Raw genomic sequence first — 23,487 nt, forward strand, 5'->3', positions numbered from 1 at the left:
TGCTTTATCATAGATGCTGTGGCAAGCCAGAAGAAGGACCTAGACCAGAAGACATCATTTTTACAGAGTGTATTTAGCTTAAAGAAAAATGCCTCGCTATGTCTACAACGAAATGGGAGCTCCCTTCTTATCAAACTACATTATGGTGCTTCTCAGTAGTCAAAATACCAAAAAAGTCCTCTGTCCAAACCTAGCTTCTAAACTGCCCATACCATTTAAGAAAATGCATTCACAAGTTGGGCAGAATATTCTGGTTTCGGAGTTGCCTATTCCGACTTCCCTCAGAGTCCCTCCTGGCTTCAGATTCAGGGTTTATCTGCTGGTGGTCTTGTTGGTCTTATCAAAATTCAACAAAAAATGTGTCTTTCCATAGAATTCGTCTTACTAGGGTGTGTTCCAATGTTCTAGGAGCTGTTTGGCAATTTTCAATGCTCGGCTTTCCTCTTACTAGTTTTGCATTGTGTTTCTCTTTGGGTTTCTCTTGTCTTTGTATTTCACCTGTTTTTTGGAGCCTCTCTGGTTCCCTTGGGTTTCCTGATCACAATGTTCAATACTCTGGTTTCCGGGGTTTCTGTTCCCTCACTGTTAATTGTTTGCTAATTCCTCTTTGGGCTATAATGCCCTTTTTATGTATTTAAGGATATTCTTCCTTCTTCTCCTTTCGTTCCCTGGTCTGTCTGCCTCCATCCACTATAAGAAACCCAGGCACCTTCTCCCTGGCGTCTTCTCAACAGGGGGGTTGTGTAACATCATAGTTTTTTTAATGCTATTGTTGCACATCTCCCCTCCACCATCTGCCAAAATCAGCTCCCTGGCCCAGCATAAACACACACACCTACTGACACACATGTATGTACAGGATACACTCGCTCATTCACACGTGCACCCATCTTCATACACTCACTCATTACACACGATACAAGCATAAACGCATATATTTTTTAAAGATTTTTTTTTATTTGTGTTAACAAAATTAATTGTTTCTACAAAACTGAAGCTGCTTCTTTGAAGACTTCCTTTGCTTTCCTTTTATATTTCCTTTCTTTTCCTGGTTCATGTGTTTGTACTGTTTTTTGCTGCTTTCTCCCTACTGCAGTTCTTAGACGTCTTTTCGTCTGTCGGTCCCGGTCTTGATCTCTCTTTCAAGTTTTTCCAACGCTGACTGTAGGATTTTAGTGGTCGCAATGGTCCAGGCAGTTTTTTGGCCACTTATCATGCCGGGCCACCAGCTCGATTCTTCAGGCGTCCCGTAGGGCTCCAGGACCGGTTTTAGATAGCTTTCTCGTATTGGTTGGAGTGCCGTGCATGAAGTTACTAGATGGCGAATTGATTCAGTTTCGGCCTCCTCTTTGCACAGTCTGCAGACACTCGTAGTTGCCAATCCCCTGATAAAGAGGATTTCATTAGTTGGCAGTAGATTCAGTCCCGCTCTAATAAAAAAGATTTCACGTTTTTTTGCTTGGGAATTTTTTGTAAATTTCCACTGGATCGTTGATTTTCCTAGCATATATACATAATTAACTTAACTTCTGTCCTAGTCCTGTAGTTTCCTCCCAGCACTCTAGCTCCTGCATAGCACCAACAGAAAGCAAAGAGCGCTTCCTGCACATGCACGCAAGGCCCAGGGCTCTGATGACAAAGCGCCCTGCTCCATTTGTATGTGTGGGGAGTCACAGGAGCGCCTCCTCGCACATGCAAACATACAGTGCCCCGGCCAGCATCCCCGATGGACCATGCAAGGCTGGGAAAGTAAAACACCTCTGGCTTTACATGGCTCTTTACACATATGCAGTTTAGGAACAGAACTGTCAATTGGAAACTGTGTTTCAATTTGACACTTCAAGCTAGGGCAGGAGAGCTCCCTCCGCTGCAAAAAGTAGCTGAGGGAGTATTCAGTGTTCACACTGGGCTGGCTCCTTGGCTCCTTCATAATAGGCGAGGGTGCCGGTGGGACGGCGCCCCCTCGCCCTTTATGAATGAACCATCGCTGGTACATCCTCAATTAATCTTTGCACAGGGTCAGTGTGGCTGGAGATTAAATAATATTTACTTTTACGTCATATACATGAATTGCAATGTTGGTAATACAGAGATTCTGAGCACATTAAGGGACCCATAGACAAACCCTACAGTAGAAGGCTACCAGAGTAGCTAAACAGATTAAGTGACTGTTGCTGAGATTTTATATATTTGAAACTGGCTCTTAATCTTGTCACTTTTTGCAATTCCTTATAAAAGAACAAGTCCTATGAAATCTGTTTGGGCAGAGGATGCGTTAGGCTGGTCGCTTGCTTATATTCAGAGTGGGGGGTGGAGGATTTCTGCCCCCGTAATGAAAATCAAAAGTTGGTACCCATAATCCCAATTTTCAGCACAATGTGCTTAAACAGTTTTACAAGCATATAACATATTTAGCAATACATCCTAAGTCAAACCACAAAGGAATGGGCACAAGAATCACAGGGTCTTTGTGTGATAGTCAAACAAAAAAAAACGAAACACTGTTTAAAAAAACTTGTGGATATAAGTTTAAGAAGCATGTTTCAGTTTGGAAATGTCTTTTGTTTTGTTCTATGAAGATGTAAGCTGCCCATTTGGAAAACAATAGTATTAGTGTGTTGAGTATGTAGGATGCCTGCTTTTAACAGTGATGGCCCCCACCCCAGTGATATTCACGGCCCATTGATTCCCGTGATGTCCCCTTCAGGCCAGAAGAAAGAACACAGGGTAAACAAACAAAGACCCTGTAAATGCATGAATAGCAGCTGGGAGAAGGGACATCTTTAACACACCTGGAAGGAGTTTGTTGTCAGAGGGGTGGAGGATGCGGACGGCTTCTCTATAATTGGACGATGGGTGGCGGTCTGCCTATCATCCGCCCATTATGGAGAAGCTGGCAAGGGTAGAAAGAGATCTGCTCACAGGAGCGCTCTCTCTCCCCACAGTAATCCCTAGAATTAGCACATGCCCAATAGGGCAAATATGACTGGGGCGTACAGCTCTCGCAGCCAGGCATGGACCACTGGGCTTGCTGGCTGGGTCATTGCAGGGAGAGGGGGCGCTCCTGTACAGCTTCTTTTAATTGTGCCTAATAGGAAACATTGGAGCGGTGAGGTTTCAGACCCCCTTACATGTGCAATGCCTGCATGCCCAAGGCTCTGAAACTTGCTTCCCAGCTTCCCGGTTCCTCACACCGCAGGATTTTAAGGCAAAGCCGCAGGGGGGACGGGCCCGAGCTGGCAGGTAAGATAGGAAATGATGTGCATGCAGTACGTATATCTGTGTCTGTACTGTGTGTGGGACCTTGTGTGCTTAAGTGCGTGTGTGTGTTTGTGTGCAGGTGGTGAATCTCTATTCCCTTAATGTTTATGTTTATTAGGTTTATATAGCGCTTTAATCCAAAGCACTTTACAGTGTAACAACAAGGTAAAATAATGAAAGAAGCATATTTACAATCATGAAACAAACCAGTGATACAATATGTAGAACAATTTACTTAGATGGAGGGGAAGAGGGAAGGGGGAAGGGAGGGGAGAGGAGGTAGGTAAGGAAGGTTTAAAATGTCAGATTTGAGATCAGTGGGAGTGAGAAGAAGGGAGGGAGGGGATGGGAAGGGGGACAGGGGAGCTGGAGAGGAGAGAAGGTAGGGAAGGAAAGTCGGGGGCAGTGGAGGAGAAGAGCTTTCAAGGAGGAGCGGAAGGATGAGTAGGTAGGGGTGGAATGGAAGGAAGAGGTAAGGAGTTCCAATGTAGGGGGTCAAGAGCTTAAAGGAACGGAAGCGTGAGGAGGACGAGCGCTGCAATTCAGAGTGAGGGGCTGCAAGGTGCTTACGGGCAGGTTGCTTGTTATGCTTCAGATGTCACTGCTGTTTCGTCCTGCTGGCTGAATGTGATTTTCAAACCCGTTGAAAGTGCTTTTATTCCATTTTCTCATAAGCCAGCTATTAAGATGTGAAAAGTGATCTCCAAATGTAACCAACTATTGGACATTTTCAGCTGCTGGAGAAAGGGGAACCTCTGAAAGGTGTTTAGGTTACATGTTTATAGAACGAACAAGGGTTTGCATGGAAAAGGTCTGTGCGGAAAGGGAGTGCAGGCTATTAGTTACCTTCATACTTGAAAAGCCCATGTATTTTAAGTGTAGGGTGAGCCAATGCAAGACAATGGGCCTCATTACAAGTACGGCAGTGCAGGTAAAAACGGCAGTAAAGTGGCAGTAATTCTGTTATTGCCACTTTACTGCCATACTACTGGTTTGATGGTAAGGCGGAAGATTTACCTCCAGGAAAAAGCTTTAGGTAAATCTTCCTCCTTACAGCCAAAGAGCAGCAGATTTGCCATGCGGTAATTCTGACCAGCGGTAAAACTGCCAAAAATCCCTATTGAGTCCTATGGACTCCAAACATGGCATTTACCACCACTTATAATCCGTGGTAACTCCACGTGACCAAGTGGCGGTAACTGAGTTTTGTGATAATTAGGCAGATTTCCTGCTGAATTACCATCAAGCTCATATTGAGGCCCACTACTGGTTGAGGCCAGCCAACTCTCTGTTAAAGTGTTAAATATAGTTCTCTCCCCTTTCCAAATGCCAATGCAGCAGATCAGATGCCTTATGTGTGCATGCCCCGCATAATGTGAGGGTTAGTTGGAAGGACTCTGTATATGCAAATATGTTGCCCAAAGACATCTGCTTACCCATGTTTCTTTGCAGACTCATCCTTATTTATTGGTATCTAGTCAAGGAATATATTTTCTGGCATTGCACATGTTGCATTAGATTTAGCAGAATTTGGCTGCGTTGCAATGCCTGGACATCTTTTTAGAAAGGCACAGGCTGACGCTTTGCGAAGTAGCGGTACAAAGCTATGCTAAATAGTGGGGCAGTGGTGGAGTGATGGAGGAGATTGAATTATTCATTACAGTGCATCTTTGTGATCTTGGGCAAAGAATATGCTATCAGCTCTGATGTTCCATGTAGCGGAGAGCAGCAGGCATTGATAGATGAGATAATAGTTTTGGAGCCTTGTGATCTTGGGGAAGAGCAATATATCATGAGATCCAGTTATCAATGTAGAGGAAAGCTGCTAAGACTGTATCTGTACCAGGCAAATATATTATTGTCTTGGGTAGGTATGCTATATTATATTTTATTTATTTATTTATTGTGCATTTGTAAGGCACGTAATCATCAGGTAAATTGTGTTTCAAAGCACCCACAGGGCAACAGGAAGGGAATATGGGAACGAAAGGCAGATATAACAACAATGAGGAGAAAGAAAAGGTGGTCCTACTTGGCTTTGTGGGCATTCAGAGTGTGCAAGTGCAGAGAGAGAGAAGGGAAGAGGGAGGGGGGTAAGTGCTAGGAGTTCCACCGAAGGAAGTGCTGTTTAGTAAGTTGCAAGCAGCTGTTCAGTGTCTGGCAGAGATCACTTGGTAAGAGTGGTCAACTGCCAATACAATAAGTGCAGGCATGTGGGACAGCACAGGCCAGTGGGTGCTTAAAGGCAAGTGCTGGGAGTGGGCAGAGGCTGATGGCAATTTGGAGGGGGTGTAGGCCAGGACCCAGAAGGACACACAAGGGCCTTGGCTGTCAATCTCAGCGGCAAGGGACGGAGAGGGGGGACAGAGGACATCAAAGGAAAGTCTTGCTTGTTGCTTTGCTGGTGTGTTATACTCTTGGTAAAGGAAACTTCTAATGACAAATCGGTAAAACTAAGACATAGGAGTGTTTGCTAGGTTAGGCCATTCCCTCACTTCATAGCCCTCACCTTTTAATCGGTTTCTTAATTATGTTATTCATGTCAAGTTCACAAATGAATATTCTTGTATGGTTCCTTAGAGACCAGAACTATTTCATGCTATTTAAAGAACTTCATTTATGACACCAGTTGGTCTATATCCCTGTAACAAAATGGATGAACTGGCCAGGCGTTATCTCGTTTCCTTCCCTTTCCTTACAGCGGTTGTGCAAAATGGGTGGATGACTCCTCAGGAGAGCATTTTACACTAGCAATGATTACAAATAGGGTAGATACCGGTACCCGGAAAGCCGTTTGTAATGCCAGTGATCACAAATGGAGGACAAGAGTGACAGGAAAGCCCTTCACAGCTGAAATGATGACATATACTGTGGGCCCCAGCATCATGAAAGTGTTTTTTTACAGTGGCAGTCATATCAAATATTGCAGCAGAGTCATAGTGAAGCTATGCTTTACAGTGTCAGTGCTGCTGGGCCTACAGACTCAAGCTACCCCTCACTGATAAGGCCCAACGAGGCCGAAACATGTTTGGGAGTGCTCGTGGTCTCGCGCAGAAGAAATGTGATCAAGCAGTTTGGGCTGGACTACCCCTTTTAGGGTAGGACCAAACCTGATTTGCATATGGTCTTTCCCCTTCTGTAATGGCTTGGCAGGAAAAGAACGATGATCTGGATGGTTGCCCAGAGCAATGGCAGAGGTTAAGATTCATTCTAAACCTTCCAGACATCCCCTCTTTTTTTTTGTTACAGAGTTAGTGCTGGCATCTATTTTGGCAGAAGCATCATGAAAATGTGTTTTAAAAAGCTCTTCGGTCCTGTTGGTGACCTGGCAGCCATTAGATTTTTTCTTGTGTTACTCTCCAGATCTGATTGTAAATTGTAAGGTTTTTAACCAAATATTTTTCACAAAAATATGCTGTAAAATTGCTTCATTTGAACTCATTACTTAAAATTATGTGTATTGTGGGGCCGGGGAGACCTTCCAAACCCTCCAAGCTTAGTTTGGGCTACCTCGCCGTGTTCCATTGCTCGCAATAATTTGTGGAAAATATTTATGCCCCACCATTGAAAAACAGCACAAGTTGCCACTGGAGGGAGCAGGGGAGATTTGTAGGCCACTAAATGGGGGGCTTCAAATAGGGGGACAATTGCCTCCCTTTCCCCCCCTTCAAGGGACGCCTATGACAAAGTTCACACTTTTCATCACCTTCGCCATCGCCTGACATGACGTCCGCAAAGAGACATCAGCTTCCCTGCAAAATACACGCACGGATGCATTGGGCACAACACCATGAGCTCAGCCTCATCTTCGGACTAGTACTGTTTAGCCATTATGTACCCAGAAGGGAACCCCTCGCGGTGGCTGCCAAGTTCTGCAGGCTGCTTACCACTCACCTGCTGTGATGCATCTATGGAACTGCTGCTCCTGCTGTAACCAGTGGTAGAAGTGCACAGAAAATAGGTAGTGGAACTGTGGTCGCGGCAGGGGAGAGGATAGGCGGAAGCATAGTGCAACATGTGACAAGGTGTTGCGTACAGGGTAGTGCAATTGTCGAAGTGACTAGTAACTAGGCTCCTAGCACAACTTTACACTTACACAGGGACATGAATGGACAAATCCTCTGTATAGAACGGTGAATATGGTTGCAAAAAGTAGAGGAATGGTAAACAGAAAAAAATAAAAGTAATGGAACACTGCTCCCGACCGTTCCCGCTGTTGAGACAAACTCCCAGGTTGGGTTGAGGGCTACTAGGAGTTCACAGACTCAGAACTCATGGAAGGCCCAACACCTTCCCTTCCCAAACGGAACGCAGGCCCAGACAAACAGCAAGTTGAACTGCCGTTTATTACAGCCAAAACCAACATGGATCAGTACCAGGAAAGAAGACCATTCTGTGAACGTCTCGTTGTGCCCTGGCTTGCAGGCCAGTTTTCATCTAAAACCATGTAATAGTGATGTCCCAACTTGGGCCCTACTCCGGAAAACCTATCATCGCTTGGGATTGGGCATTGAGTGGTAGTCCACCTATAGTGGACCCTATACATGTTAGTTCACTGGCTCTCGCATGTCAGGTGGCTGGCCTGGCCCATCCCCGATTATCTAATTCTGCACAGTTGCAGTGTGAGGGTCTTACCATTGGTTTTCCCCCATTGCTACCCAACTACAGGGTCCTGAACTGTGATTGGCTAGAGCTGACCTCCACAGGCCCGGGATTTGAAGTGGTTCTCAGTTCGAGGTGTACATTTTCAAGGTAATAAGTATAACTATGTGCCTGCATTGTAACTTGTGTGCACCACCATGGTCTATGAGAGTGCCTGTTCATAGAATGCAACTCTTGTCTTCTTGTGTAACGACTTTGTTGCAAGCTTCTGTCTGGTGGCGGGAGACCGCTTCTCTTCCCAGTACCGGTTTCGATTCATCATCCAAGCTTGATGAGTCACACTTCCAGAGACCGTGTTTGAGCCCCGTCTGAACTCTGAATTAGTCTGAATATTGAAGAATTATTTGTTTTACTGCAGCTGGTGTTACTGTTGTTCAGAGAATGGAATGTCACCCGTATCTCTGGCCTTGGCAGTAAACTTCATTTCACACATTTGCTCTCCTGTGCTTCTCTGAATTTAGCTCAGCTCTGTGCGAGGGTCTGTGGCCTGCTGTGATCTCCTAAGCCATATCATGGCTTCTGTACGTTTGTGCTACTCTGTTTCCCATGGGTGCTTCTGCAGTTCCATAAAATTAGTTGCATTTAAGCATATGCAAGCATTCATTCAGGATCTCTTGCTTCTTGCGGTTTCTGCATTGCTGCATTTAAGCAAGTGACAAAATAATAAAGCAATGACAGTATGTACGTATATGTGTCCTCTATAGAGCGGCACATCCATGTTCTTTGTGTATTCGTGTGTGTGCGTATGTTTTATTGTACGGATGGCACGTGTGCTTTGTGTCTAATGCTGCTAAATCATGGTGTGTCTAATGACGTCAGTAACGTGGCCTCTTGGCACTTTAGTCAATATTGTCAATTGAAGTCTCCTTAGTTGCCAACTGAGGGTCTTCTGTATCGCCCCTGGTCTGTAAGGTTGGCTGAGTGGGTACCTTTTGACGTATTTGTCAACGATTGGAGCACTGGGGATTGGTGCGAAATAGTATGGACGGTCACAATATCTTCGGATCCTCTTCCGCATCATATATTTCATTGGTGGGGAGGATGGGGTGATTTTGCCCAATCCTCTTCACTGCTCACTTCGATCACTGGCTATAACCGATATCAGACTGACCTGTTAAGCCTGCGGCTTCGATCCCACAGAGCAATTTCCTCAGCCTACAACCTGATCTATACGCGCACCACTCAGTCAATCCTGCTTGCCTCGCCCCTAAAATGGCATGATTGTGATATGTGCACTTTGCAAAAAGAAACAAAAAAAAGAGGAAAAAATTGATCCACGTGGGCACCTGTTGATATGCATCAGAACGTACAGAGCCAGCTCTCCGGTGCAAACTCCAAGACAGTGAAAGTTTTTAGCCTATGTGATATTTTGCTAATGTCACTGAATTGTTGTCTCTGATACACCCAACAATCATTTGCCAATGTAAGAAATCGCATCACGTTGCACTCTGCCTATATGCTGCACACACCAAATGTCTAATATGCGTGTAGATTTCATTTGCTCCTCCGGAATAGAAAATATCTATACTATACTCAAAATCACACCAACAGCCTTTTTCTAAAGTGAAACATCCTGTAGCGGGCAGTTTGGACCATCAATCATTCTGCGCGACCTACGTTTTCCCGACTGTAGGTCAGGATAAACCTGCCTTTGACCTACATTGGGCGCACGCGCACACGCAGTCGCCCCCAACACCACCTGTTGTTTTCCCACCCGCTCCCTTCCCCACACTCCTATGCACCTTTACTCCGAAACTTTGTGGGTTTTTGGCCCCTATCGGTAACGAGTTCCTGAAATGGCATTCTTAAAATGTGTCCTTAAAAAAATGCAGCGAACAGTGGTTTTATGGTGTATCCTAAAATGTCCAGTAGAGGGTAGCATTTACTTATGAACCAGTACAATGTTGCCACTACCTACTTTGAAAAGGAGATGCATTTTAGACTCACTGAACTAAAAATACGAATAGCTACTAAACACAGGTTCGATGCACACCAATAAGAACACATGTAACCGCCTGACGAAGTGCGCGTTCTCTGAAATAGCCTCCAATCCTTTTTGCGGGGTCAGGCCAAGCAAGCGCAGAGCCATAGCAGAACATTTCCATCTACGACAGTAGCTTTGTCACGGGTGCCTCCAAAAACTACACGCACACGCCAAAGAGACAAAGCTCCTCTATAATAAAGGAAAGCTAAATATAGATATGTGGATTGTGGAGCCGACAAGCAGGCAGCTGGAACTGGCAGCCCAGAAGGTGAAAACGCTCCTCATTTCCGAAAAAGAAATCAAGCAACTAAAGGCCTGGTCAGACCACTTTTTGCCGCCCAACGAAATAACACTTGCTGACATTTTCGTCGGTAAAACATCAATACACAGTAATATCGACATATCGTCCGTGTTTTTCTTGGTTCATTTTCCAAACAAAACAGACGCACTTTGGGGAGTGTAACGTAAAAGATAGTGATGCTACCACCGAATGGGAGGGCAAGGAGGGGGGTGTGCGGACAAAGAAAGGGAATGGCAACCAAAACAAAAAAATACAACGGGCTTGCCCAAAAAAAGAAAACTGTAGGAAAAAAATATACCTGGAAGTCTGTGGATGTTTCCCCGCACAACCATTAAAAAAGTCTAACTTGGAAAAATACCTTCTAGCAACCGACAGCTTGATTTTATTTGCAATATTTCTTGTAGGGCGTAGCTAGCCACGAGTGCTGGGCGGACAGCTTTAGAAAATGCAAAGTATAGATAGAACAGGGGAAAATACAACAGCGAAGATCATTAAAATACAGTGCACAGCTAAATACAGCGTGTAAAATGTGGAGATCCATAACTCAGTCAGCTGGGCTCCTCCGGAGGCAATACATGGCTCAGCAAGCATTACAAAACTGAAGAAGAGAAGGATAAGCCTGGCAGGGACGTCATTTCACCAAAATGCCAGGGGTAGCGGAAGTGAAACCACACGACCCTTCACCCTTGATGACATCACAGGAAGTGATGTAATTTGACCCCACCCCGAAGTGATATCGCGGGAAGCGATGGAACACAACCTTTCACCCGTTGACAAACCAGGAAGTGGCCTCACATAGCATTGTACACTACGAAAAATATGGTTACGATATCACTATAATTTCATACAAGAATGGATCGCCATATGTATTGTTAAGATCAGTGTATATAGGCCCATATCATCAAATTACTGTGAATGCAAGCAGTCGTCCACGACCAAATGATAATGATGTGTTATTATATAGCACTTACGCTTAAGCTCTTTATATAGAAAAAATAGACACCCAATATTACCCAACCTGTGTTGGTACTCATTTATCAACCTCAGAAGGATGAAAGGCTGAGTTGAGGCGTTTAGGAACAGACTAAATCAGTGACTCACCCCCTGAAGTGTGCCTTAAATAAACCTTTAATGAGTCTAGCAATTATTGTATAGAATTACAGAAAGACACATTATTTGGTATTCCTATTCTTTCTTGTTTAGGGTCAGTGCTGAAAGCGTTAGACTTGTGGCACTCCTGTTCTTATTTTTCTTATTTTTTTAAGGAGCCTGAACAAGAAAGCTAGCCACTCCAGAAGTAAAGAGCCACATGGTGCTGGCTACAGCACAGGAGCTTGCATTACAAAAAAAATATATATATATATTTATTTTTTATTTTTTATAGAGGTCTCAAGGGAGACCTCTGAGGTCGTAGTTGCGACCTCTGACGACCCCTAAATGACGTCCCAAGTTTTACCTGGATTATGTCCTCTGTTTAGGGGGAACTGCTACAATATATGGTGCAGCAAGATATAATCACGGCTTCCATGCAGAACATGTCTACAGAGTAAATAGTTAAGCAACGAGTGATGAATGTTTTTGCTTACCTAGCACTAGCCTATATACATACATATTTACTGAAAAAACTTTAGTTAAAGAGCAGTTAAGTTTCGCAGATTTAATGCAAAAAAAACTTGAGATTCAGTGGATGTGTGAAGTCATGACCAGCTTATCTCGGCGCGTTCCCTTTGATTTCCCCCATAATGCCATGTCCCCCATAATGCCATTTTATATGTCATTGTGAATCTCTTCTCTTATAATATGTATGTGCTCATGGACTTCGCAAAGGGAATGCGCCGAGTTAAGCTGGTCATGACTTCCCACATCCACTGAATTTCAAGGGTGTTGTTGTGTTAAATCTGCTCAACTTAACTACACTTTAAGTAACGTTTTTTTCAGTGAATTTCAAGGGTTTTGTCATACCATTGTTTTTTTATGGGCCACGGCCTTCGATCATGTCCACTGTATATGTTCCCCCAATATATTCCTTTTACACCTACTAGCTGGCCAAGGCCAAAGTCTTTCGGGCCCACTAGCCAGGGCCTTTGGCCATGCCCACAGTACATGTTCCCCAATATGTTTCTTTGGCCGTGGCCACTACACATCTCTTTTGGGTCCACTAGCCAGGGCCTCCGGCAGTGCCCACTGTATTGTTTAGACGGCCTGGAAAGTCCCAAAATTACACACAGGTTCTGGAGCCAGATCATATTAGACTCAATGATGGAAATAGACAAAGTGCAAAGCAAAAACCAGCTGTATTAACATCCAAATAAAGCAGGGACAGCACACAAGCATAAAATGTGGCCACTCTAAGCGTACCTTTCAAAAACAGTTGCTTTAATACTATAAATGTGTCATCAATGACATTATAACATAATATCACTTTACAAAACCTTTGGGGGACATGGATTGGATAATAATAGTGACTACATTTACATTCTATAGGGGTTTAGGTTCTGATTGGGTAGCGCCTGTCTGATGGCTCCTCCTGAGACCAACACTAAATTGGTTAAATTAAAAACACATCATCTCTACAATAATCTATTGGTTGGCATAATACATCATGGGTGTCCTTACATTGGGGTTTTGATTGATTGGCTTTCTACTGACCAACCTGGGACAACTGACAGGTCGTCAACACATGAGCCAGACAGGAACAGGGGAAGAGAGGTCCATGTACTGCTTTCCCTTCAATTAAGTTAAATGCGGGGATATGGGCGGTATGGTTACCTTACTGAGTAAAGTTTCTCACCTGTGTGGTATTGGGCCAGGGGAGGTGCATTAGCTATAGATGACGTATTCATCTGTCTCTCAACAGTATATTTCACATTACAGTACAGTACTGCATATTTTACAACACTACCAGGCCACTAGCCATGGCCTTCGGCCGTGTCCACTGGACATGTCGCCCAATAGGTTTCTATTTGGCCCTTTACTGCTCTTCTGGGCCATGACCACTGTATATTTTAAAACACTAGTGAGCCACTAGCCATGGCATTTGGCCATGGCCAGTGGCCACGGCTTTTGGCCGTGTCAACTGTACATGTTCCCCGCAATATGTTCATTTTGATGGCCACTATAAATCTCTTTTGGGCCCACAAACCCGGGCCTTCGGCCCTGGTCAGTTGGCACGGCACTTGCCATGGCCTTTGGCTCTGTCCACTGTACATGTTCCCCAGAAATGTTTGTTTTGGTCCACATGGCCACTATACATCTCTTTTAGGCCCACTAGCCAGGCCCTTTGGCCATGTCCAGTGCATATGTTCCCCCAATATGTTTCTTTTACAGCTATACAAGTCTTTCATGGCCTTCAGCCGTGCCCACTCTATATTTTAAAACACTACCGGGCCATGGCCTTTGGCTCTGTCCACTGTGCAAGTTCCCCCAGTCTGTCTCTTTTTGTCACACTAGGTGGGCTTGACCACTGCACATCTCTTTTGGTACCACTAGCCAGGGCCTTCAGACGTGTCCAGTGGGCACAGCATTTGGGGATGCCCAGTGTATACTTTACAACACTACCAGGTCACTAGCCATTGCCTTGGGCCAGGGCCATTGGCCACGGCCTTTGACAGAGTACACTGTACATGTTCCCCCAATATGTTTCTTTTAGTCTTACTAGGTGTCCACAGTGACCACTTTCCACCCTCCACCTCACGGTAGCTGTAAAAATCCTTGGTTTTTGTAATAATCTATTTTTTAAAACTTTTCCACCATAACCGCAGTTATGGTGCCAATGTATTACAGATAACAGCGGTTAGCTGTAGGCGCTTGATACCTACGGTTATCCATAAAAACGGCGCAAAATCAGAACTGTTTCCCTGCCCTCCCAGGCACTCAGCAAGTGCCCCTCCTACTCGCATGCACCCCCCACTATCCTGAACTCATTTTGCCCTTCCTAGCCCTCTGCCATGCCCCCAACACTTGTTCTTTCGTGTGATCCACTTTCATTCCACATCTCGTTTTCCTTCATAACCGCAGTTATCCCGCCGAATAACCATGGCTATGAGAAAACATTTGCGCTCTGAATTTGGTTCCTAGTTCCTCCCTAACTTCCCAATTTCATATGGTGTTCTCTTTCCTCCTCCCCACCTCTAGATTGATGCCATTGCATCGTTTTTCCACCTCGAAATGGCATTTAACTTTTCATTTTTGGGCCCCAGGCAAACTTTTGGATTGGAAAATTTCATCCAAATCCATCCATCAAGTCAAATGTTATTGGCGTCTGTCAGCCGCGAAGCACCAAGACAACTATAAAGGTTTTAAGGTGCAGGGGGGCACCCCTTTCTCTGTCAAATATTTTAAAAACTATTGGATTGATCTACCCCAAACCAGTCAAGGAATTTTAGTCAACACTTTGTTCCCAAGTTATTTCTTATCTGGTCCAAACCTGCCCAGCGGCTTTCAAACTGCACTTTTTCTCCATGGAAAAATAAATGGTCTGAAAACTGTGGAACTGTGGTGTTTTGTTTTCTTATCAAAACTTTTTCCTTTTACGACAAATTGCTTCCAACATTAGCAGTTTCGGAGGGGCTTTGAAAACCTTTTTGTTTTTAAAATTTCATCCATCCAAAATTTCAGCTTAAGAAATTAAAACTCCCTCACAACTTTCAGGAAGGTGCTAAAAACGAAACTATTCAACTAGACTATTTGCCAAATGTATACTGCCTCTAATACCGTTCCTCTGTAACCTTGGAACACCCTCAACACTGTCATGTTTTACCTGTACCACTGCCTAAGAATTATCTGTACTGTGTCATTAAGTGAATATCCTGTAACAGCACCACGATGCCTCCGGGCCACTGAGCGCTTTATAGATCCAAATAAATGAATAAAATAAATAAATGAATCCAAATTCATCCAGCAAGTCAAAACCTATTACCAATAGAATTTTAGGAAGAAAATGTTGCTTTTTCATTTCTGAAAAGCCTCTCAGCATCTCCACTGAAATGCACCAGGGGAGATATCGCTATACTTTTGGGAGAAGGGGGCACCCTCTTCCCTGTCAAATATTTTACAAACTACTGGATGCAATACCCCAAACCCCTCGAAAATCAAGTCAACACTTCGTGCCCAAGTTGTGATCCAATTCCGTCGAGTGGTTTTCGCTGTGTGCTTGAGCAAAAATTGGACTTTTCCCTATATGGGAAAATGAATGGGGACTAGGCCGAAACTGTGTTTTTTTGTTTTCTTAATAACTTCTTTACTTTTTAACTGATCTTTCCCAATATTTACAGTTTGGGGGAGGGGGCCTGTAAGTACATTTTGTTCGCAAGATTTCAGCCAAATCTGTCATGCGAGCCAAAAGCTATTAGCAGTTACATTTTCAGGCTTCCCATGGAACTTGATAATCACCTTAACTGTAGTGTGGCGACCGTCGCACTATAATTTACACATATGCATATGTATCCTGAAATGTGTGTTCATCACATCATGACCAATTTTCTAAAACATTGTTTTGTTTCCCATTCCATTTGATGGTCAGACTGGGAAGCGCGGATAGACAGCCACGGAAGGGTGTTTTACGTGGACCATGTAAACCGGAACACCACCTGGCAGCGTCCCACCACAGCTGCCACCCCAGATGGCATCCGGAGATCGGGCTCAATCCAGCAGATGGAGCAGCTGAACCGGCGGTAGGTCATCCAGGGAACTGAGGGGAGGGGGCATGGAGAAGGGAAGTAAGGCCTGTGCCGGCCAAACCCACTCACATTTTTATTCCGTGTAGGATTGCAAGCACCGTAATGTAACTGTTGGCTCCACGTACACTCAATGCACCACCTTGTAAGAAGCCTGCTATGCTTTCAAGTTCCACACAATGGGCCTTTATGTGCCAGGGCTTCTATGCCTTCCTCACCACAGTGTTTTTTATTTCTAACTAAACGTCTCTGGCAGCCGTAAGCTAGCCATTGCTACCTTCTGTTGATAATGGTCCAAAGTGGTTGTCTAATGACAAACTGGTATGCGACAGGCCACTAGTCGGAACACTCAGGGTTGGGCGACTTTGAGATCATATCGGATAAAGGTTATCTTATGCTCATGGTCCTTAAATCTGGACCGTTATACTTAGTTAAAACAATTGATATCAGATCTAGTATTGACACAGGAGTTCTTTTGAGGACCCCAGGAGGACCTGGGGCAGAGGGGATTGGACAGGCATAGGGTTTTTCTTTCAAACCTATATTTCACACCAATAGAATCCACCAGGACTCCTGCTCTCTTCAGCGTCTTTTATTGCTCCTGCGTACGGTACCACTCCTATTCAGACCACGTGCAGCATAATCAGTGTTTGAAGTGTACAAAAAGTAGTGGATCTATGTTCCTCCTGCCCCACCCCCCTTCTTTCTCCCCATCCCCTCTGCTCAACTCCGACGCAATACTCACCACCCCACCCAATTCACACCCCATACCCGGGTCCTTCCTTTCCTCCACTCCACCTCACACCGCTGTGTTTTAGAACAGTACAATCAAGACCGACGAAAACACAATGAAAGAAAATGCATTCAAATGGCCACCATTGGTGGTTTGGCATTGTCCCCCGCAGCATGCAGCTTTAAGCAGCCCCCCTTTCAATCACCCACGATTCACCCCTCTTAAGGGACATGTCTAGCTTCATAGCCACACCCCTCGCCCATTACCTGTACAGATACAGGGCCTGATTCACAGAGCGTTTTTCAATGGGATTGCACCATTATAAAACGCTTCTGTGGATGAGGCCCACAGTGGCTGCAGTAATCCATGCTTAATTGCTGAGTTTTGTGGCAGTTCGGCAGTGGGAGTTATGTCCCAAGAACTCTATACAAATAAACAAAAGCAGTCCAGCCCCTGCAACATGAAAGCAGTATGATGTGACATTGGAGTGTCACCAGCAAGGCCCAGGTTCGAATCCCCAGCAGGGGAGAAGTACAAATAAACAAAGGTGCCCTTCCCTGCAATCCTGGTGCGGTGCTCTGGGTCACATTAAGTAATGAAACAATGGCAGGTTTTCCTGAAAAGTAAGGGAATTTTGAACCCTTTAGTTCCCACCCACTTTGACCTCTGAGTATTATCCTCATAGGAAAGGTGTATGATAGACAGTTCTAGTCAGTCTGGCAGAGCAGGAAAAGGCTTCCCATCAGGGCTTCACAATTTCAGCTCAATCAAGTCAAGGTAGCAATCCCCCTTCTCGCCTGACCTATGCCATCTGCCACCACAGGTATCCGGCCCCGCAGCATACATTGAAATGGGAGTCAACATGTCAGTGTGTCGTTATAGCCCAGCTGTACGATTCACATGAAAGGTGGCAATGAGTAAAATGATGGTTGCCTCGTGCCGCCATCAGGCTCTGAGGATCACAGAGGTGACCTCGAAGCAGAAGAGGATCCGAGTTGCGATCACAAGTGTCAGACCAGATCCCTTTTACATATCAAATTGTTGATCGTGCACCAACACCATGATATGATTTAGCCCCTCACTTGAAAGGCAATTATTATAATTGGTTATTTATAACGTGCTTAATACCCAGAGGTTTCTAAGTACAGACCCGATGATCGAACCTGTGTCGCTCCGCGTCGTATTGCTTCCAAGGCAAGCGCGTTGCCCCTGAGCTATCCTCCCGATACACAGGTGGGGAGGGCTCACTCCCGCCCTCGATCCACATCATTTCCACTGCAGGTTATGACCCTTACAGGGCCTGTTTCTCCCAGTGCTCGATTTACATTTCCAATATTGCTACTGGAAGTACATTGTAAAACACCCTTCTGTGCACTGTGCTTTCCCTTGTGCCTGTCGTGCACCGTGCACCCGGGCTGGACACACTTATTGGACACAGCTGCAGACAGAGTGGTTGCCTCATGGCAACTGTTTGTGAATAAGATATGCGCTCTGCAATGCACCTGTCAAGGCCACGGCATGCCCCAATAGGCAGGTTTTCAATGCGCATGGCCACGTATGTGTGCAGATTTGCCCACACTCAAAATGCAAAGGTTTTTCCCACTTGTGTGGGCACTTGTTTCACACAATAGGGAAACACTTTGTGTTAATCAGGTCCAGGCAATATTACAATTAGGGGGAGATTACTGCAGTACCTAGGGTATGCATACTGGGGATGCGGTATGGTACCCCCACTCTTCCTTCTACTGAAACACCCATGCAGCAAGTTGAGACTTTGCCGCTATTCCTATGAATGCAGAATATGCATGTACATACTTAGAATCAGTGCTGTTTGCCCTACTTCCCTGTTGAATTACAGCACACTAAGCTTACTTGGTGCACTAATACAAAAGGCCCTTTCAATGACCCAACCTGTTTCCTTGATTGCTTTATTACCTTTATTAGAGGTAAAGTGGAATTAATTGGAGAATTGTAGCTACAAAATGAGTGGAATGATTAAGGAGGGGAACACCACAACTAGTGATACCTAACTGGATGGGTGGGGCACACAGATGGATTAAACTGGCAGGAGACGTAGTGTGCCTCACTGGAGCCATAGACTAGCCTTTCCCAAAAAGGGCAGGTCCGAGTGCCAGACACAACTCTTTCAGGAAAGTGAAGATGAAACACTATGAACTATCATTTCCTAGGTTACACACACATTCACACCAGGCCCTGCTTGTTTAACAAATATCGATGGGACCCTCGCTTACTGCTTTAGTAGAAACACCAAGTGAGTGATCACTCAAGGGTTGCTGCTGCTTCTGGGAATAGGGTCTGGAAATTCCAGTCTCTGAGAAAAAATCCCACTAACAGCATGCGCCATTCCCTTAGATGCCATTGGGCCAGGTGGCGCAACCTTATGCAGCTGCAATCTGTACCTTTCTGTAAAATACAATGCCATCTACCCGCATTGATTAGATGAAGTCTGGCTGGGCCCAAAAGAAGCAATGTAGTAATCGTTGCGCTGCTTTTGCTCTCCTGTGCATGTTTGCATTATGGGATTGCTTTGTGTAAAGTGGGTGGCATCAGAATGCATGCTTATTGCTTGGCATTGCTGTCAGAGAGTAGCAGATATATGGTGTTGCACCTTCACTGCCCACCGATTGTGATGAATTGCCATATGGCAAGGGTGTGAAAGTCCTGGCTTTTTTGATTTTTATTAATTAATAAAATGATGTGGGTAATTCCATCTCTGAAAGGGTAACCTGCTCATCAGATTCCCCTTTCATAAGCTCCATGCCCAAAGCATAGTGTGTACCTGTGGAAATGCTGCATCAGTATCCTGATCTGCAGCACCTGATCTACCAGGGGCACAGAGCAGGTTCGGTGGTCACGGGTGCCCTCTTGTCAGCAACAGTCACAGCCAAGTATCTGCAGCGCAGGGGCTGCAATGAAGATATGTGCCCCTGTACCAAAACTATGATTATAAGTAGCCCATACTGGTGGCAGGGTAAACTCTAAATATAATCTATGCCTGAGTTAAGGTATGGTGTATGGAACTTCTCATAATCATTGCGGCCACATCCAATGTGATATCACACATGGCAGCTCCTGTGAGTCAACTCAACTGTGGAAGGTGGTGTGTATTCTGGCCGTACAGGCTGATCTTCCCAATTGACAGGACAGGAACCAGAATGACCATGTCTCTTTTTTGATCACTTTGTCAGGGTAGGTAACACCCTCCCACAGAGACAGCCACATAACAGGCAACTGTCCTGGCATCAAAGAAGCACACCCATTCAAATGGAGTAGCATCACACGGTGTAGACAAGGAGAGCTCTGTTCAGTTGGGGAAGGCTTCAACCATCTTGTTTCTCTCTGACTCTCTCTCCTTCCTATTCCTCCTACTTTCTCTAGCACAAAGCACTTTGGGTGTGATGTCAGAACTGATGTTCTTCTTCCAAGCACAGGAATTGCACCACTAAAGCAGGCTAGCTTTAGTCCAATCACCTGTGGGTTTTTAACTTTAAAAGAAGGGGTCTCCCACGTCTTCTTTGAATCATCTTTTGGGCTCCAGCCCTTGAAGAAGATTTTGTTAGACCCTGCTGGGAAAGCAGTTCTTTCCAGAGTCCTCCAGCTGGAGGTGAAGGCAGGTGGTCCAAGGCAGAGGCCAGCTCTGTCCCCTAAACATTCCCAGGATACATTAGGGTTGACCTGCTGCTGGAACAAGAACTTCCTCTCTGCCAGCCACAGCAATACTCAGGATCTCATCGAGTTGAGGGACCCCTGCAGTTGTGTGTCAGCCTCCACCGTGTTTGGGAGCATGAGAAAAAGGACTCATCCTGTCTCTGGGCCCCTGGATTGGGACTCACACAGCACCCTGAGAGCCAGGACAGCTAGGATCCTAATTTCCTTTGCCGTTGAACTTCTTGGAGCCATGTTTCGAGAACTGTTTGACATATTTGAACCATTAGGACACTCCATTTCTGTCTTTTTCACTCTCCCAAACTTTGAATTGCTCACAAAAGTGCCAAGAAGTCTGATTTGGCGCTGCTGGACCACCAAGATCTGCAAAAAGTTACTATTGACTGCCCCCTTGGCCCATTTTTGGGACATAGAGACTGGTTAGGTCAGGTTTATCCCTTTTGCACCCAAGAACATATCCTTTTAAAGAACATTGTGGTTATTACTTGCCTTACACCTCTGATTCATTACTCAAAGTGCCTCATCTTGCTATCTTTGCTTATTCTGTTTTCTTTCTTCAGGTGTGGGTTTTGTGTTGTCTTTTTCTAGTTATTTATTTTGTACATGGTGTGTTTAATTAAAGTATAGATATTTGTATAGAATCTTGATTGGACATTCCTTTATTTTGGACTGTTCTATTTACTGTTTCGGTTGCTACTGAACCACATTCACACCACACTTGCGGGGATAGCCATCCGTTGGCCCACATTACCAAAAAAGGCAGAGGAGGTATATCTCTTAAACTGATTGTTTTGGCTCTTGGTTTGTAGACGTGTTAGGGCTGAGTAGACACTTTGAACTCTGTTCATCCTTTTAGTCCTGCAGATCAAAAGTCAATTTGTCACACCGACTAAACAAGAATGTGCCCCACAGACTCCGAATGAGGATTCATGCAGATCCCCTCCCATGTTTCCAAGGCAATGACGTCATGCACACAAGGGCATTGCCCAACTTTTAATTCTGGCAACCATGAATGCATGTTTGAACATATTAATTCTCTTTAGGAAAGACTGAGCAAATTGAAAAGCAGTGCAGCTGGGTAGAATGTCAATGTTAGTAATGATTTATGGTCTAACACATATTCAGCATTGCAGACACCCATGGAGCCAGACCTAGAATAACATCTGCAGAGATCATGCTGGCAATGTAATTATTCGTCTTTGGTTAAAGTTAGTGTTGCTGTCCTATAGGACAATGAAAGCTCTGTACCTGTGTAAACCAGGTGTCGGTGTCTGGTCAAGGACTGTCGCACAAAGCCATACTTCCACAACCAATCATTGGGCTAGTAGAATAGCATTCAGATTTTTTAAGCTTCATATTTGTTTGACATGTGAGACAATTTGGTGGTCCTGCATAATTTGTGTGAGGAATGTGAAGAAAGGAGGAGGACTCACACTCCCATTTTCACTTACTAACATCAAATACATCAATTGGTGGATTACTCATTTACCTGTGTGCTCCCTAAATCATCACTGGAGAACATGCTGAGGGCTTGAACTATTGAACAGTTCCCAGGCATGTGTTTTAAGTTAACAACAAAATAAGAATGTGTGCTTTGTGTAGAATCTTTTATGGCAGTCTGAGGCCTCGGAGGAGGAGTACTACTCCTTCCCAACTCATTGGTGCTTGTTTTGTCAGCCTGGAAGGATGACCGCCTTAATCAGCCCTTAGAGAATCAAATGTGTGACCTGTAAATTGCACGCACATGCACACACACCTCTGCAATTCTGCAATAGTAACATTTATCAATGACCCAGCTTGCAAAGTGGCGTTGACCACACACAGACATCTATCGCGACAATGTCACATTGCTCTGACCTCAGTGTATTGCTATTGTATGATGCTACACAATTGCATACTTTGAGATATCAAAATAAATCAAAATGTGTGAAGTGACTTTATTACTAACGTTACAACACATTGCTGAAATGTGAACTTTCTGCACTGCAAACTATTTAGTATTAAAGAGGCTTTCATCTCATATACAACATGCTTCTATCCCCCTCTAGCACCATCCCTCAGTTGAAGAGTCTGGGCCAGTGGCAGATGGTAAATTATTCCAGTGTAGAGCTCAATGATTCCTCTCAATTATTGAAAGAGACTGAGCCTATTGAAGGTTTCTGAAACAAACTGGAAACGTTGGAGGAAGAGGGTTTCCTGAGAATACTTTTAAAATAATGGGTTGAAATGGTTAATTATTACCGTACATTTTTTGCAGGAAAAAGTGGGTAAAACACCATACCATTTCCAATCAGCTTGTGAGGGAACAAATGTAAACATCCAATAAACACCAAATCACCACCAGTATATAGGAGCATTTTCCATAAACATTTTCATGATGCCTCTGACCACAACATATGCCAGCACTGCCACTGCAATGCACATGTTCATGACACCTGTGCACAGAATATGTCAGCTTTGCCACTGTAAAAGACTGTCATGACAGTAATTTCCACAGCCTATATCATAATTGCCTCTGCAAAGCATTTTCATGACAAAAGGGAAAAATATATAGGCCATCATTGTGACTGTAACACTTTTCAATGATGCTGGTGCCTACAATATGTATTACCATTGCAATTGTAAAATACTTCCATGACGCTGGTTCCCAAAGTATAGTTTATGTTTCCTCATTATGTGGTCCTCCAGATGTTTTCAACTACATTTCCATTGATCCTTCGCCGCTGACTTTGCTGCCTAGAGTTCATGGGAGTTGAATTACACACCCTCTGAATGGCCATATAAAGGTATATGTCATCATTGCCACCATAAAGACTTTTATGACGCTGGTGCCTACAGCATAATGGCATCACTGCTGCTGTAAAACACATGACACTGGGCCACTCACTATATGTCCTTATCTTCATTATGGTTGTAGGTGAAAGGGTTGACTGCAATTGATTCGAATGCAATAGTTTCGAGTCAAAAGGACTGAAAAAAAAAAGGTCGAACCACTTTTCTTTTCTATACGGAAGCCAAAAAATTAAAATACATTTAAAAAAAGGCATTCGACCTTTTTTTCTGGTCCTTTTGTTTCGATACTATTGTCATTCGAAACAATGTATTCGACCCTTTGACTGGACACCCTTCATAATACTTTCATGATGCTGGTACGCACATTGTAATGCCATCAGTGCTGCTAAAT

General features: G+C 44.4%; 1 protein-coding gene across 5 annotated transcripts in view; it reads left to right on the plus strand.

Annotated features, from left to right (window-relative positions):
• Nucleotides 1-23,487, plus strand: part of HECW1 (HECT, C2 and WW domain containing E3 ubiquitin protein ligase 1) — a 1,624,660-nt gene that overhangs the window by 1,227,657 nt on the left and 373,516 nt on the right. For all 5 annotated transcript variants that reach the window (XR_011274209.1, XM_069613305.1, XM_069613307.1 and 2 more), the window contains one exon: nt 15,730-15,880. Coding sequence is in view for 4 of the 5 variants with exons in the window: in XM_069613305.1 (XP_069469406.1) it covers nt 15,730-15,880 (151 nt within the window). In the remaining variant the exon portion in view is untranslated. The remainder of the gene's footprint in view (nt 1-15,729; nt 15,881-23,487) is intronic.

Source organism: Ambystoma mexicanum, chromosome 5p (assembly GCF_040938575.1).
Source record: "Ambystoma mexicanum isolate Mex_15411 chromosome 5p, UKY_AmexF1_1, whole genome shotgun sequence".
In the NCBI taxonomy this organism is placed as follows: Eukaryota; Metazoa; Chordata; class Amphibia; order Caudata; family Ambystomatidae; genus Ambystoma; species Ambystoma mexicanum.